This window comes from Rana temporaria, chromosome 5 (genome assembly GCF_905171775.1).
Source record: "Rana temporaria chromosome 5, aRanTem1.1, whole genome shotgun sequence".
Lineage (NCBI taxonomy): Eukaryota > Metazoa > Chordata > Amphibia > Anura > Ranidae > Rana > Rana temporaria.
Genome location: NC_053493.1, coordinates 106069058 through 106087264, shown reverse-complemented (window position 1 = coordinate 106087264; position 18207 = coordinate 106069058). Strand labels below are relative to the sequence as shown.

At 44.8% G+C, this 18207-nt stretch overlaps 1 protein-coding gene across 1 annotated transcript in view; it reads right to left on the bottom strand.

Annotated features, from left to right (window-relative positions):
- The window catches only part of RAB5A (RAB5A, member RAS oncogene family), a 55309-nt gene that overhangs the window by 19414 nt on the left and 17688 nt on the right, over positions 1–18207 (bottom strand). The window contains exon 2 of the mRNA XM_040352977.1: positions 10141–10401. Within this exon, the coding sequence (XP_040208911.1) occupies positions 10141–10306 (166 nt within the window). The 5' untranslated portion in view covers positions 10307–10401. The remainder of the gene's footprint in view (positions 1–10140; positions 10402–18207) is intronic.

Sequence of the window (18207 nt, the reverse complement as noted above, 5' to 3'; positions counted from 1 at the left end):
CCGAACCTCTCCAGGTACTGAACCGTGAGGGCTACTGCTCGCTCCAAGCAAGGAGCCGAGTGATCTATGATTAAGAGGTCGTCCAAGTATGCTAGGACCGTGACCCCTTGGATTCTTAGATTGGCTAGAATTGGAGCCAGGACCTTCGTGAATACCCGGGGGGCCGTAGCCAGCCCGAAAGGGAGCGCCACAAATTGGAAGTGACGCTGGGCCACCGTGAAGCGCAAAAATCTTTGATGTGGCTGAAAGATCGGTATATGAAGGTAAGCGTCTTTTATGTCTATAGACGCCAGAAAGTCGTCCTTCTGGAGCGCGGCGGCTGCTGACCGAACGGATTCCATCCGAAATGACTGGACCTTTAGGTAAACGTTTAGACTCTTTAGGTCCAAAATGGGTCTGACATCGCCGTTGGGTTTTGGTATGACAAACAGATTGGAGTAGAAACCTAGCCCCTTCTCTTGGGCTGGTACCTCTACTATCACGCCCTGGCGAAGCAGACGATCCAATGCCGCTAGCAGCGAGGCCTTTTTTGCTGGATCGTTCGGAACCCTTGATTCCTGGAAATGAGGCGGAGGAAACTTTTGAAACTCTAATCTGTAGCCTGTGGCCACAGATGACTGGACCCATTTGTCGGGGATGTCGGCTTCCCAAACCTCTGCAAAGAGACGAAGCCTTCCCCCCACTCGAGTGAGTGGGGGCGCCCCTTCATAAAGCAGACTTAGGGGCTGGCTTTGTTGGTTTGCGAAACCATGGCTTCTTGCCCCCAGGGGCCTGTCCCTGCGACTTATTGTTAAAGTTGGATCGTGCAGGAGGCCGTCGATACTGCCTGGAATTTGAGGTACTCGGCATAGGGGAAAGCTGCCTTTTAAAGGCGGGCCCCCGGAACCTCTTTTTTACTGGTAGAAGGGTACTTTTGCCACTTGAAATAGTCTGAATGTATTTATCCAGATCTTCCCCGAAGAGTCGCCCTCCATGGAAGGGGAACCCCGCCAGCAGTTTCTTGCATGGTGGTTCGGCCGCCCAGTTCTTTAACCATAAGAGCCTCCTCATATGCACCAAACATAGAGATAGACGAGACGCCTGTTGGATGGAGTCCTTTATAGCATCTACCGCAAAGCACAAAGCTCTGGGAATATCAGATAACTCCTCAGCCTGCTGGGCAGGAATGTCCTTAAGCATCTGTTTTGTCTGGTCCTTTAAAGCCTGACAGACCCCGATAGCAGCCACAGCTGGCTGTACCACTGCTCCTGCCGTAGCAAAGGAGGCTTTCAAAAGTGATTCTAAACGTTTATCCACCGGGTCTTTAAACATTTGTATGTTTTCCACCGGGCACGTTAATGATTTATTTACACAGGAGATGGCTGCGTCCACGGCTGGGAGCGCCCATTTTTTGGCAAATTTCTCCTCCATAGGGTAGATAATAGAAAATCTTTTAGGCGGCAGAAAAATTCTGTCCGGCCGTACCCAATCCTGGAAGATTAACTCCTCTAACAGAAGATGGACCGGAAAAACTGCGTTGCTCAAGGGCGCTTTTAAGGATCCCAAAGAGGAAACCTCCGGAAGCTGAGGCTCTGGTAAGGGCATCTTAAAGGCCGAGCGGACCATGTCTGTCAAATACTGTATCCATAAACTCTCCGCTTGGGAGGCTGAAAATGGTTCCTCTACAGTAGATTCCTCAATGTCTGAACCCTCTAGGTTCTGGTCCAATTGATCCTCCTGATCTTCTAACTCCTCCGGGGAAAGAACCTCATTATCCGAGGATACACCCTTAGGCGAAGGGGATCTAGTCCGCTTCTTGCCTGGCATAGATCTGGTGATCATAGCTGCCAATCTTTCCTCTAGCCCTCCTAGGGAGACGGCTAGAATCTCCTCTGTGATAAACACAGGGTTGGGTGGATCTGGGCCAGCCTCAGCACCAGACCCCCCTACTGGCTCACCCAAGGCACCCACCACTGCTTGGTTGACAGGTGGGGAGAGTACCGGCATAGCTTGACTCGTATCCTCAGAATCCGAGGGGGAACCCTTTGGTTTTTTGACCCCTTTTGATCCCGAGCCTTTGGGAGCCATGGTACAATACCGAGGTACCCCCGTATACAACAACTGTTGTAATCAGGAGATAATATATGTGGTTTAAGGAACAACAGTACTACTGATGACCAAAAACCTGGTGGGGAATCCAGTCAGTGCTTTTTTCTTTTTCAAAAGAAAAGTTTTTTTTTTTTTTTTTCCGATAGATAGATAGATAGATAGATAGATAGATAGATAGATAGATAGATAGATAGATAGAGATAGATATTTTCTCTTTTTTTTTTTTTTTTTAAAGCACACTGTCCCCCACAGAAGAATTTGCTAGTATCCACCTGCTGCCATAAGGATTTTTTAGGCTGGACAAAATTAAGCTAGTTCTGAATTCCAGAACTGCAATACTCGCTTGCGCCACCGGGTGTCACTGTTCTCAGCCGCAGCGCTGCCGCTCTGTGTCCTCCTTGTTCCAGGCTCAGACTGAATGAGCTGTACATCACAGAGGAAGGGACGCCCCTTCCTCCTATGAACCTGACGCCCCGCCCCCCCCCCCCTCCGAAATGGCGCGAAATTTTGCTATTTCTCATGCACGCGCCCGCTATCGGGGGGGGGGGGGCCATGCTGGAAGACACCAGGAGTCCTGCTATGCAGGATACATGCCACAGCGCAGAGGAGCCTTAAAGCATCCCTTTACCGGACACAGAGCGGGCTAGGCTTCAGCTGCCTGCGGCCTGACACCCAGCCAGGTAGGAACTCTTGGTAGGTTAAGACCTAAGTTCTGGGAAAGGTATAGGCCCACAGCCCCCTTTACCCACCTAGCGCGCAGCCAGATGGTTACCTGCAATCAGACCAGGGAATCCAATATTTGGGGGGTAAAATATCCAGACCATCCTGTCTTTCTTAGACATAGTGGCCCCAACTGCCAATGCCAGAGCATACACAGGCTAACCTCCCCATAGATCCCTGGAGGGCCCGCTGTCGAACCAAGTCCCGCAGGCCCCCCCTCTTACCTGCTCCATGCCGCAGGACCTTGCACAGCAAGCGGTCCAATCTTCACCCATCTCCGTGGGTAGCGTAGTAGACCTTCAGGCTCTGGGGTCCTGGAAGGAACCCACTGTCCTGGACCTATACAGCACCCTGGCAAACAGGTTACATTAGGCACTTTAACAAAAAAGGCTCTAAGTCCTGGGCCCAGGGTCCAGCTCTCTAAAGAGAGAAGCGTTATAGGCAAAACCCCCGGCTTGGGGGCCCGGGTACTGTCCACTTTGGCACTGAGGCACTTTGGACAGATCCGGTTAGCCTGCCTTGATCCCAAGGATGTGGAGGCAAAGCTATTCCGTGACCAACACCTAAGACACTGGCGAAAAAACTGAGGTACTCCTCCTATGGGAGGGGGTTATATAGGGAGGGGACTTCCTGTTTGAGATTGCCAGTGTCCATCACCTGAAGGTACTCCATATAACCCACATAGTAATGAATATGCCGCTCTGTGTCCCGTGATGTACGATAAAGAAATATTTACTTAAAGTGATATTGAAAGTCTTGTTTTTTTATATAAAAACAACAACAAGTCATACCTGCTCTGTGCAGTGGTTTTGCACAGAACTGACCCTCCTCCACTTCTCCAGTCCCCCATCGGCACTCCTGGCCCCTTTCTCCTGCCGAGTGCCCCCACAGCAAGCAGCTTACTATGGGGGCACCCAAGCCAAGCCGCAGCTCTGTGTCTCCATTCAGACTCGGAGCCGTAGCCTGGTCACACCCTTCCATCTCCTGATTGGCTGACTGGCTGTGATTGAATCAAGGCTCCCCTGGATCAAAAGGAGGCTCAGGTAAATACTAGGGGGGCTGCTGCACACTGAAGGTTTTTTACCTTCATGCATTACAATCACTTTAATGCAACATTTGAGACACAATAGGATCCCTTTCTGGATACCTATTGCTGTACTACAGCTCTTTATCCCCGATCTGAACCTTTATTTCTGGAAAATGGGTGAAATCCAACATGTTAGAGACTTCTACTCCCACGATGCTCTAAATTCCTTTTACACCCTCCAAAGAAAGTTTCACTCTTCTAGGTCCAAATACTACTGCTATAGCCAAATTGCACACTGCTTTATACAAACCTCTAATGTAAGGGGATATTCCTATGCTGACTAACAACTTGACAGGTATATCTGTATTTTATGCTGGTCTCCCTTCAAGAAATGGAAAGCTGAGCTAGGCACCCAATACTCAATTTTCCAATGGTCTACTGCCCTAAGAACCATATACTGTTGGTGGCTATGCTGATGGTCCAGAGGCACTCGAAAATGAATATTGCCCCCTTTTTAACTGAAATATTTGCCATTGTACATACTGCACATATGAACTGATGATCGTTTCTATTGGGGGTAACTATACAAACACTGCATCACTTTGGAAACCTTGGGTGCAGTGGTGTGACACTTAACAGCTACCAAACACATATGTAGGAGTATTGCTTTATAGTCATGTTCCTCCTTTGAAAATATACAGTACATCACATATTAAACCAAAGGCTCATTGGCTGAATCTGTCCTGCCAGGACAATTTCATGTGGCGCTGGCACCTTTCCTGCAGCAGCAATCCCCCCCCCCCTTCCCCACCTTGACCCAGCAGTCGGTAGCAGAGAGAATGACAGAACTCTGCCAGATCCTGTGCTTCTCCATGCAGCCGCAGACGAGGTAGTCTCTGCCCCCCACCCCAGTAGTTAGTGAACAGAACTCATCCTACAGAACATGTTCCTTTCTTTGCAGCTGTAGCACCCCTTATTCTCAATAATCAGCTGACTCCAGCCTCCTCTGGTCCTCCAGACCCCATCATTTCTGCTTCCCAGCACTGCCCCCAGCTTCTTCCTGGCAGTAGCACAAGGTAAGGGGATGGACTTGGATATAGAGATGCTGGGGAACTCTTGACTTCTGATGGTGAAGGGGTTCTGATGTAAAAGGTTGGGATGCTCTGGACATATACTTGTAATAATAATACAATTCTATGCCATTTGAAAAGGAAGGTTGCGCACCAATGTTATCATCCACAAACAACTTTATTGGAGCATGCCATGGTGTTCTGTCTGAGCAGTCTCCAATAAAGTTTCATGTGGATGATACCAGCTGTGTGTAAACCTCCTTTTCAGACATGCATTATCTGCTGCAAGAGTGCGAGTTGGCTCTGTGCCAGTCTGCACCTGCCCTCCACAGTTCAGGTCTTAAAGAGGTTGTATATTTTTAACACATACACATATACACCGTTTCTTTAACCACTTTCCGCCTGGCCTATAGCAGAATGACGGGTGGTGGTTCAGTTATCTTGACTGGGCGTCATATGACGTCCAGCAAAAAACACACCACTAAACCGATCTCGGTAAAGACGGAGCCTCTCAATGTGATTAGCCGTGTCCAATCACGGCTGATCGCGATGTAAACAGGAAGAGCTGTTCATCGGCTTTTCCAGACTTGAGGAGAGCCAATCGGCGACTCTGACAGGAGGGGTCTGCGCTGATTGTTTATCAGCTTATATGTCCCCCATGGCCACCAGGGATGGGCACTGTCAGCATTATGAATGCCTGCCAGATCAGTGATGCCCAGCAGTGCCACCCAGTGTTCATCGGTGCCATCCATAAGTACCCATCAGAAAAACGTTTGGGTACAGTGTAGCATGACCAGCCGGCGGGAGGGGGAGGTGGGAAAGCCAACCAGCAACTGCATGGAGCAGCCCCCGCCTATCCACATCTCCTGCAAAAGCAGCTTCTGCAACTGGGGGAGGGGGAAGTGGGAGAGCTGGCCAGCAGTTGCATGGAAATGGCGCCTGGCAATCAGGAAGGTTGGGGGCGCTAAAGGGAGGATTTAGACAAACCGATCCTCTATGGGTGCCCTGCAGCTCCCATAGTCGGTGGGAGGGCAGCCGACAGCTGCAGGGCATTGGGTTTGCGGGGGTTACTGCAGCGGGTGAAGTGGCAGGTAGAGTGAGCCTGGGAGCAGCAGCACTGCCCCCCGAAAACTGCTGTCCAAGGCAAATGCATTGTTTTCCTTGCGGCAGATACATGTTGATCCATTGGTCCGGAAGACCTTCCAGTCTTCTGGAGTCCACTGGCAATGCTTCATGGCCCAGGCAAGCCTCTTTCTTATTCTGCCATCTTAGCAATGGTGTTCTTACAGCTGCAGCTTGAAGTCTTTACTTCACAGTTGAAACGGAGACTTGCTTACTTTAATCAGTGTTAAGCAGTGCTTGAAGCCATTGTCTTGTGAGCTGCCTGTCCCTCAAGCGGTTGACTCTCAAAAAGTTGTCTTCTAAACCTGTTGTGGCTTTTGGTCTGCCAGACAACCTCCTGTCAGAGTTTCCTCCAGTTTCCAAGTGCTTTTAAATGGTGTAGGAAACTGTATTCACTGACACATTGGCTCCCTTTGCAATTTTTAAGGGTCATAATTGCCTTTTTCTTGCAATTTTGAGAGCAATATACCACTTCCTGCAGTATAATACTGTCCAAATATTGCTTAAGAGGGTGTAGTAACACAGTTTCAACACTGCTTTTATACAGACAGAAAGCGTGTAAGTATTCAAGAAATCTTAAGATACCTGCAGGAATTGCAAGCGTAAACTTTCAAGGCTTAATTTACTTCTATTACTGCAGAACAACCGAGTTGTTAACCCATTACTTTACTGCTTACCTTTGTACCATATCAAGTTATTCACTGGATTTAAACATTTTAAAATTTCAATAAAAATGGGGGTGTGCTAACATTTTTGACTGGTAGTGTATATTTAATATTTATTTCAGTAGACCCAGAGAGTTTTGTTATATTACAATATATTTCACACTTTCCCTTTTTAAAAGGTTCACAAATGTTCAATAGGCTTGAGATACACTGGAGGGCGATGCCATGTCAGCATTGTTTGTTCTTTTAGACCTCAGATAGATCTCGCACATTGTAAGGATCATTGTCTTTCTGAACAGGACTAATACTACACACTGCCCTGAGCAACTTATTAAATTGCTAGATAATGGGAGGCAAGTCAGAGCTCCATATAGGCGTTAAAAGCCAAGCGCTGTGTAAAAAGCGCACTCAGGGTCAGAGGATTGTTGCATACACAAAAAGTACCTTGCCAAGAACAGAAAAAAAACAAAAAACACACATCTCTACTCCTTGAGAATATTGCCGTTTAGTCGGCATCAACATATCTGACCGGAAGCATTGCCACTGCAGAGCACAGTCATTCTTTTTTCCATATTTAGTTGATGCCACATATCAGAGCTATATTATTTATTTTCACCAACATGATTTAGCTTTCATGCACAGTTCTCTCATTCCTTTGATTCTTCACATATACTATACAATGAGTCATACATTGTGAAGTTTGGACATATCTTGAAAGAAGCCTTTTTCAATATTAAGGATAAAAATGAATAATGGTGTGAGGCCCATGCTGTGGGAAAATGCTTTCCAAACACAGTACCTTGTGACTGCACTTCACCTAACTTATTTAAGCTGGCATTGAAGATCATATAAAGGCTATTGTTAGCTTGACATTCTTCTCCATTCAGATGTAATCACTTAAAAAAAAAAAAAATGTAAAACCTGACCATGAATTTCTCATTTGCTCCCTTTAAATGTGTTATATCTGTTCAGCAAGTGCAATAAAACACATTTACTGATAGTGTCTGAAATTCAGAGCTGTCCAGTATATGCCTCCTTTGCCAGACTACTCCCAGTTTTTATCTTGAACTATAGAGCAATTAGTCTCTATGTTTTGAAGATGAGACGAGTGGAAAGAATTGTGGTTTAAAGTGGAACTTCTGCTTTAAGCACTCCTTGCCCTCTTACATGCCATATTTGGCACGTCTTTTTTTTGGGGGGGGGGGGGTACCCTCTTTTTAGTGGGACTTCCTGTCCTCCTTCCTCTTCTCGGCCCCCAAGGCGGCGACTCCTCTCACCCTAGGTGGCCCCTTTCTGCCAGCAATCTTCTGGCACACATCACAGGTCCCAGAAGTTTGCCTGGCCAATAGCAGAGTGCGACTCGTGCATGCGCGCCCGGCCGTAAACAGTCACGGCTGGGTGCCCCACAGTTGCTATGACAGCGTCACAGAGAGGAGGGGCAGAGGAGCAAGGCTCCGGTTGCCTGCATCGCTGGACAGGCAAGTGTCCGTTTAGTAAAAGTCAGCAGCTACACTTTTTGTAGCTGCTGACTTAACAAAAAATGGGTGGAACTCTGCTTTAACAGAAAACTGGGTAGGGCTGACACTATTCCATGCCATGATCATGTGGTGTCAGTCATCAGAAGGAAAGAGCCAAATGCATTTCTGCAGATTAACAAGCATTATTCTGTACTTGCAGGGTCATTAAAGTGCCCTGACATGCACTTCAAGTCTACATGATCTTGCTTTGAAGATAATTTACGTTTGACTTTCATAAAATGAATTAACTACTTGCGAAAACATTTCATTTAGGTGCAATTAAGCAATAGTATAGTTCTTCCGCACTTAAAGCAGAGTTCCAAAAAATCTGGAGCCAGTTTATATCCTTTATTAAAAAATGCAAAACAAAATGTTAATCGCGGTGGTCGCTGCTCCCCGACCCACACTCCCAACTTGCACCGTTTAGGAAAAATTCACATGGAATGCAGCAGGTGATGTCACCAGCGCATGCGCTCTGAAGGTACGGCATACCTGTGCTATCCCTCCAGAGCACCGTACTACGGCCATGACTCCCACGTGCATGTGTGGGAAGGATGGTATCACAGGTTGGCCAGAAAAGGTATAAAAAAAAAAAAAAAAAAAGAAGAAGGGGGGGGGGGGGGAATATTGCCCCCTTTTTTGCACACTTACTAAATCAGTTAAAAAAAATACGTTTAGAAAAAGTTTAAAAAAATAATCTATCCTGCCATAAAAATCCAGAGTCCCTGTCACTTCATGTGCACTGAAGTGAAATCTCATACAATGTTACCAACTCACACAATGTCTTTTGTGAACTATAGAACACCTCTTTCCGATGTTATGAAGGTGAGGAGTGGAAGGTGTTTGGAGTCCAGGCTGAGAGCGCACTCTAGTGAGCCAACTCTGCTCCTAGTGTTTTCAAACTAGAACAACGTGTGTTACTGACAGGAGCAACATGAAAATATAAATGGAAAAACTGTCTAAATAAAGCAAATGGATACACAACTAACACCTAAGAACTGGTAAAATGCAGCATATTAACTGTTTGCTCCTTGGCTTAGATATACTTTACAGCACAACCGAGTTCACAGAAAGAGTAAAAGGAAGGCAGGGTGACCCATGGAAGTCGCACATCTATGATGTCCTGCGGCAATGAATAGAGTGGCAATCTCAGCCTGGACTGCGACCAGGCCACGCCCCAACGCATTTCCTTCCGCCCCCCCCCGAGCTTAGTCATAGGGAAACATGTTGGGGGGCGTGGCCTGGTCGGAGTCCAGGCTGAGGTTGCCACTCTATTCATTGCTGCAAGACATCATAGATGTATGACTTCCAGGGGTCACCCTTGCAGGAGCCATGACGGGCTCCATCCCCAGTTAGCACTCTAGCAACAGCTGCAGATGCACTGTCTACATAAACCCTCCCTATCGAACCTGAGTGGCCCACACACTTTTCTCAGTTCACAGAAAGAGTACATGGTCTATCAGGCTGCATATCTAAAACCTCCATTTTAAGGAATATCTCCACTTTCCTGTGGACAGCAGTTTCGCAGAAAGTCCAAATGTGACTGTGCCATTACATAAAGTATCAGAGAGCACCCAATGCTAATTATATTTTAAGAGAGAGGATCAAAAACATTGTGCACCTTGTGAAAAATAAATTACAGGCCAAGGTGCTGCATACAGGAGTGCAGCCATGTAAAAGTCCTGCTGTCAATCTCCATTCCTCTTAGCAAGTAGAGCTCTGCTGGGTGAGCATTACTAACTCTGGGAACCAATACAAATAAATAGACATTGCAGGTTTGAGAGGTGGAGCATTTTTAGGTCAAAGCAAAACTGTATCTTTCAATAAACTTGTAAATAATATAGTAAAGTAGCAATTGTGAAGTAACACCAAAACACAAACACTGTCTCAATAAGTGCAAAAAAGAGAACGGTAGTGAATCATTTTCTAACCTCCAATTGTGCTTTCTTGGAATTCATGAAACTGTCCTTTTACGAAGCGCAACACTAGGCTAGATTTGCCAACTGCAGATTCTCCTAGAAGCACTAGCTTGAACTGACAGATTTTATTTCCGGCATTTGGTCCATTGGGTCTTGTGGCTCCCCCTCGATTAGCCATATTTAAAATTTGGACAGATAAGTCTTATGAAAGTTTGTACAACAGCCCACGCAGCAATGAAGTTGAGGAATCACTTAAGGGGTCCTTCTGGGTATCTGAAAATAAAAAAGAAAATACTTTAATAGGGCACAAAGCTAAAAAGAATTATTAGTTTAAATTCATTATCTAGAGAGGAAATCACATAGATTATCAACTTCATGCACTTTGCCCTGTGCAACTCCACTCCCCCAGCTCCATGATCAATCCAACTAACTTCCACAAGGAATGGGGATAGACGGATGCACTACAGCTTTCTTTGGGTGAAAAAAACGAAGCCCTGAGCAACTGGGCTGTATTCCCCGTATACATTTTAAGGCATCCATTTTGGATGCACCTGTAAAAGAACAAATAGCCCATTAACCCTTCCTTGCTAAAAAAAAACTAAATATTAATTTATTTGCCATTACCGTTTTTCCTTAGACCTAGGTTGGCATTACATGTTTCTAATTCCCAAAGAATTTTATTTCGAAAAACTTTTCAAATTATTTTACTTTAAATTTTGCACCATTAGTGGGCCACAGCAACAACCGAGCGATCGGGCATGTTGGAAATTTTTTTGAAAAACTAACCTATTGAACGATGGGAGAATCATGTGAGTAATATATAAAAACGAAATGTGCATTAGCACAAGAATAGAAAATTCCTGGAAAGGAAAGAAGATTCCCAGCTATGAAAATTTGTTTCTGTAGCAACATGAGCTAAAATTGAAGGCTTGGTTGGTCAAATTCCAAATCAATGGTGGCACCACGGGCTTACAAAAAACGTGGGAAATATCCGATTTTCGAAAGAAACATTTTTTTTTGGAATGCGACCCATGTATGGCCTGCATACATTTCCAGTGCTTGAGAAAAGAGAAAATTACCCCTAGGGGCTTTGTGCTGCAGCAAGGAATAGAAACGTACCAAAAAATATATAAAGGTATGAATTTATTTAAATATGTTGTACGGAAAAAGCCCCAAACAGTAGGGACTCAAGATATGAACTTGGTAAAAAACATAAGTCATACATGGCAAATAAAAACACAAGGTAGAACAAGTACAGACATAGCATAACAGTACTGTAAGTATACAAATACTATGGGCGAAAACCACCCCTACGCGTTTCGACCTTTTATAAGTAGTGGTCTTCTTCAGGGAGTATTAGTTAGACGCTGCCATAGGTTCTGTAAGAAAGAAAATACATACAAAGAGAGATACATATAGATAAGTGGGACATAATAACAGAAGAACACAAAGAGGGCCCGCCACCCACAGCCATATAGGTAGATGGCAGGATGCGGGTAAACCTCCTACAAAAGTGGACTAGTGTAGAAAATCCCACTGCCACTCACCCAAGACGTCCAATGGAAGGCGTAGACCCGGACCAGATGAACCACTGCCGCACCATCAAACTCCCCCGGGGGGTACCAGAGGGGTGGAAAAAGGGGAGAGGAGCTCCCCTGGGTCAGTGTAGAAAAGGACTCCAAATTCAGGTGCACCACCAAGAGAGGTACCGCCCGGGCCTACGAGAGGTCACCAGATAGCGCGCCAAAGCCGCGCCCCGAGGCGGGCAGTGGGATTTTCTACACTAGTCCACTTTTGTAGGAGGTTTACCCGCATCCTGCCATCTACCTATATGGCTGTGGGTGGCGGAGGGGTGTTTTTCGCCCATAGTATTTGTATACTTATGCTATGTCTGTACTTGTTCTACCTTGTGTTTTTATTTGCCATGTATGACTTATGTTTTTTACCAAGTTCATATCTTGAGTCCCTACTGTTTGGGGCTTTTTCCGTACAACATATTTAAATAAATTCATACTTTTATATATTTTTTGGTACGTTTCTATTCCTTGCTGCAGCACAAAGCCCCTAGGGGTAATTTTCTCTTTTCTCAAGACATATCAGGGGTGTGCATCACTCTCTATCCATGGGTTCCAATACCCTTTCCTCGCTAACATTTCCAGTGCTTGTTGCCCCTCCAAAAAGTACATGGCCCAATTGAAATGTAAGGGGTGATAATTTTTTAACAGCCTCAATATTATCACATTTAGCAGGCATGTGTACACTACCATCCTGCTGCCTTTGCAGCTTACGGATGGGGGGGCAGTAAAATACATTGCTCAAACTCCCATTTTTACCACAATCCCCCTACCCAACTGTAAGTAAAAACAAGCCCTTAAAGTGTCATTTAAACCCAGAATATGTAAAACTCTCATTAAATGCTATACAACAGAGTTCACATTCTCACAAAGCTAAATGTACTAAAATATATTAGTTGTTCCTGCCTTCAACAGTCTTTTTTTTTTATTCAATTCTTTATTTTTAAGCGTCACACATTCTCCATGTTCTACTGCAGCCTGCGATTGTGTAAACCAGCTGTTGTCATCTACTGAGCATGCTCCACTTTCAGTTCCCTACTAAGCTGTTAATTTTCTCCTTTCTCCTCATCTGTGCAGGCAATGTGACTTTAGAGTCACACGAGTGCATACACACAGAGGTAAATTACACTCTACTCACTCTTTCTTCATGTCTTCCTATTGCTAAACATTGGGAGGGATATAGAATGCCAATTGATTACATTCACTAAGAAACTCACAAAAAGATTGGCTGCAGTATAAAGGAGTATTACAAATATGAAATACAATTGCCGAAACCTGTTAGAGCTGCACAATTCTGGAAAAATTGAGAATCACAATTTATTTGCTTAGAATAAAGACCATGAGTCTCACGATTCTGAAGAACAGTTTTATTTTAAAGATTTACAACCCCTAAACATTAGGTTATCAAACAAGATGGCAATACTCTTTGCTTCGATCATGTTTAAAGAAACTTAATGAAAAATAATGTACTGTAATGTGTAAAGAAAACTACCATTCGTTATATTAGGGTCTTTTTTTTTTACACTTCAGCTGTTAGCAATGGTACGAAGCATTGGAAAAGTTATTTTATAAATTAAATATATTAAAAAATGTGCGCTTTTTTCAATGTAAAAGGTGGAAATATACGTTAAAAACGTAAAAATATTAAATTAACAAAGCAAAAAAAAAAATATTATTATTAAATAGTTTATAAAATAGAAAAAATAAAAAAATCAGCAGGAAAGTATTACCGTATTTATCGGCGTATACCGCGCACTTTTTGCCCTGAAAATCAGGGCAAAATCGTGGGTGCGCGGTATACGCCGATACCCACTTTCCCGCGCCGAGTTTGAATACTGCGCCGACATATACCGAGCGCAGTACCCTCGGATATAGTCGGGCAGTCTCGGCTCCTTCCGCGCTCACGTCCTGGACGTACAGGACGTCAGTGCGAGAGTTGCCGAGCCTGCCCGACAATACACGTGTACTGCGCTCTGTATATGCCGGCGCAGTATTCAAACTCGGCGCGGGAAACGAGCGGGAGGACGCCGCAGAAGGACGCCGGACCCCGGACCCGACGAGGCCGCCGCGCAAGACACCAAAACTGCAAGTACAAAAAAAAAATTTCCACAGGAATCCGCTGCAACTTTAGGGGTGCGCGCTATACGCGGGAGCGCGCTATACCCCAATAAATACGGTAATTAAATGGTAAAGTAGAATAAAGATTTAATAAGACTAATTAGAGTAAATAAAGGGTTAATGTTTAAACAGAGGAACAATTTAATAACCCGCCCAAAACCTGTTATACTTGCCTCCTTTGTGCAGTTGGTTTTGTGCAGAGCAACTCCAATCCTCCTCTTCTCGGGACCTCTTTTATTTTCCTGGCCCCTCCCTTCTGTCGAGTGGCCCCACAGCAAGGCACAGCTCCGTGTCTATTCAGACATGGAGCCCCAACCCGGCCCTGCCCCCTCTCTCCCCTGATTGGCTAACTAACTGATTGACAGCAGCGGGAGCCAAAGTACATGTGGCCAGAGGTGGGGGCACCGGAGAGACTCAAATACTCAGACCATTCGGCTGCATTTGGAAACCCCTCGGAAACTGAGTATTTCTGAGTGTTTCGAAGCATTTACGAACACCTCCAGTTCCCCCTGCCCCTGTAGCCAAATGTGGTACTGCACACCGCTGAGTCTTGAATCCTGCTCATTTTGCGAGACAACACTCGCCAACAGAGTCCGGATTAAAAAAAAAAAAAAAAAAAATGCTCATATTGCAAAACGCTCGTTAACCGCTTTACTCGCCATCCAAGGTTCCACTGTGCTTTGTGTGTGTGTTGCTTCAAGCGAGCTTTGCCATAGACTTCCATTGAGGCTTTAAAGCACCACTAAAGCGACATTGCTTTGGTTTTGCTTCAAAAATTATACCCAAACAAAAAGGTGTTCACAGGACTGTAAGCCAACCTTTTTATTTAGTGACAGGGGCTTTGACTGGCAATCAGAGAGCTTTAACAAAGCCTGTCTGAAGCCTTGTTTTGAAACAAGTGTAAACTAGCCCCAAGTCCCGCTTACTGCTTTCTGCACACCAAAAAAAATTATAATAATATCTGACAGCCTGGTCATCAAATTATCAGTCTCACTGATTGTAATTTCATGACCTCTAAAAGAAAAAATGAACAATTAACACTGAGAGTGTCTCGGTGTTTGCTTGTGTGAAGAGAGCATGTGTGCGCCAGGGTCCCCAGGAGGAATCCATGTGTGCCAGCAGGACTTGTGTGTCTGTCAGTGAGTGTAGGGGACACTATGCATAAGTGACTTTTCACAAGGGACACTGTGCATTGGTAACATGAGTGTATATGCAGAGGACACTACGCATCAGTTACAGTACATATGTGCACACATAGTGAACACTGCATCAGTTACAGTACATATGTGCACACATAGGGAACACTGCATCAGTTACAGTACATATGTGCACACATAGGGAACACTGCATCAGTTACAGTACATATGTGCACACATAGGGAACACTGCATCAGTTACAGTACATATGTGCACACATAGGGAACACTATGCAACAGTTATGCAGGGGATGGAGGCAAGGGTTAGAACCTGTCAGATTTTTGCCATTTGAGGCTCTGCGTTTTTACTAGACTGGAAGTGAAGGGGAATCTCCAATAGCAACACAAAACAAATACATCTCTTTTGTAGAGTAGAAGAAAGCTAGAGCCTATTAGATTTGTAGTTATTCTGGCAGATTTTCCCTCACTTTCTACTTTGTCTAGTGGAACAGTTATAGTATTCCTCAGTCTATCCAAGAATTAAAAAAAAAAAAAAAAAAAAAGGAAGCTTCTGGCATAAAATCCTATAAGTAAAATGGAAATATGGTATGGGGGTCTCACTGTTCTATATTACTACACATCAGGCACCAATATTCTTTTTATTATTTATCCTGTGCATGCCAATGTGAATAATTATTACATTCTTCGGGCAGTTCTTTGAACAACACTATGCGGCAGCCTTCCCCAGCCAAGAAGCTTCACTGGTGTAGGAAGATCTAACTTTCAGTAACAGTAATACTATTGAAATGGCTAGAATGACACAATGCTGCTGCCCCCCCCCCCCCCCCCCCCCCCCCCACACACACACACACACACACAACACATTAACTGGGACAATAAAAGAGTTGTGCTTTCACATCGCTAATCCTATTAAAACCATGCATATTATTTTACATGAATGGAAAATACACCACAGTAGTATTTGCACAAACTATGCTAGACGGCTTAATCGGAGACTTATTAAAAATGCTTGAAGGCACAAAGATAAAGATGTCATCATACCAACCTACCATGGTTCTAAATGTGAAGAGAACAGGAATTATAAAATATTACAATACATACATTTAGTCCATATATGGTGTTTAATAAATAAGGCACCTGGCACATTAGGGCATCCATTTACTGTGTCCCTCTTGGTGTATTAGTGCTGCAAAAAGAGGGGCAGGTGCAGCGTCCAGCCCTGAAGCCTATCAAAGTATTGCAGGCTGCAGCTGGATGGGGCGGAACTCTGTACCAAGTGAAAATCGCTTATGCGATCAGAGAAAAATGACTGGAGCCCAGAATGAGGTGATTGGGCTATAGGCATTTCTTTTTCATAGTATAAATTTGAGCAAAATGCTTAACCACTTCCATACAGGGCACTTATACACCCTCCCAGACCAATTTTTAGCTTTCAGCGCTGTTGCATTTTGAATGACAATTGCGCGGTCATGCTACACTGTACCCAAACTACATTTTCATCATTTTGTACCCACAAATAGAGCTTTCTTTTGGTGGTATTTGATCACCTCTGGGATTTTTTTTCTCCGCTAAAAAAAAAAAAAAATTAAAAAAAGACCAAAAATTTAGAAAAAAAAAAAAACGTTTTTTTTGTTTGTTATAAAACATTGTAAATAAGTATGTTTTCTCCTTCACTGATGGTACTGCACTGATAAGGCGGCACGGATGGGCACTATCGTATGTGTTGTACTAATGGATGCCAATCAGTGCCAAACAATGCCTGCCAATCAGTGATGCCCATTGTGGGCACTGATTGGCATCCATTGCGGCACTGATTGGCATCCATTTTGTGTGTCCTCATCCCTGGTGGTCTAGGGTGGCATACCTTTTATTTTTACATCCCTGGTGGTCCAGTGGGCATCCTCGGGGGGCTGTGCTGATAATCGATCAGCACAAACCCCCCCCTGTCACAGGAGCAGCCGATCGGCTCTCCTCCACTCGCGTCTGACAGACGCAAGTGAGGAAAAGCCGATTACCGGCTTTTTCTGTTTACATCGTGATCAGCCGTGATTGGACACGGCTGATCACGTGGTAAAGAGTCTCCGTGAGAGACTCTTTACCTTGATCGGTGTTGCGGGGTGTCAGACTGACACCCTGCAACAACAATCGCCGCGATGCGCGCCCCCGGGGGCGCGCAGAGGCTCAGAACCCTGAGGACGTCATATGACGTCCAGTCAGGATTCTACAACCACTTTGCCGACGTCAATCTGTCATTGGCGGGCTGCAAGTGGTTAAGAGGAGTGAATACCCTTTCAGGATTAGGCCAATATTTATACAGCGCAAAAGTCTTTTTGACTTAACCAGCTTTTTAGCACTCATGGGGGCTTGTTTTGGCTGTGGCCAACCAGGTGATGTGAATGTGAAGAAAAAGCTAGTGCACACCAATCAGTGGAAAGCATCTGTCAAAAAGCTATAACTTGTGGCTCATAAAATGCAGGGGTTAAAAAATACAGCTTTGGCTACAGTGTGCATTTCCCCTTTGTATTTTGCCATTTCACCATCAAAAGTTTTGCCTTTAAAGGTTCCATTTCCAATTCAGGAACAGAGTCTGGAAAGAGGAAAGAAGTGTAGTGTTTTTTGTCCTCTGGAAGCAGAAGGTTCTAAAAAAGGGACAAAAGTTTGATTTTGTCAGACAGGCCACATTTTTGCTGGCCTTGAGTCGGATGAAGGGAGCAATGTTATAAAAGGACAAGGGAACAGCCATCACCCTGGGTTGTGGTCTGCATTTCCTGTGGGCCATCTGCAGGGTGATTTATTTGGCCCAGCTCCCTTGTGCCATGACAAATTACCTGTAGTACAGAAAAATACAGACAAGTACAAAGGGGATTAGCATAATACAATAAACAACCCCCTATCCTTGTGCCTATCAAACCATTTGTGTGCCAAGAACCATAGGTTGTCTAGAGCCAGGAACCAGACTATAGTACAGGTAAACTCAGTATTACCTTATTCCACATTGTTGGACCTATAAAAAGGGGTTTAAAAGCCAAAATGTATTTTTACCTTAAAAAGGAGAAGTACAACCAAAGCTCATTTGGCTGTACTTCTCCTGCGGATCACAGGAGTGCAGTTAGTTTTGCACTCCTCTCACCCATTTACAGCGGGCTGAAGCCCACTATTGGCATATGTCACCGAGCTGGTCCAGGCTCAGGAAACATCACAACTATATGGTCAGGATCAGCCCACATGCCT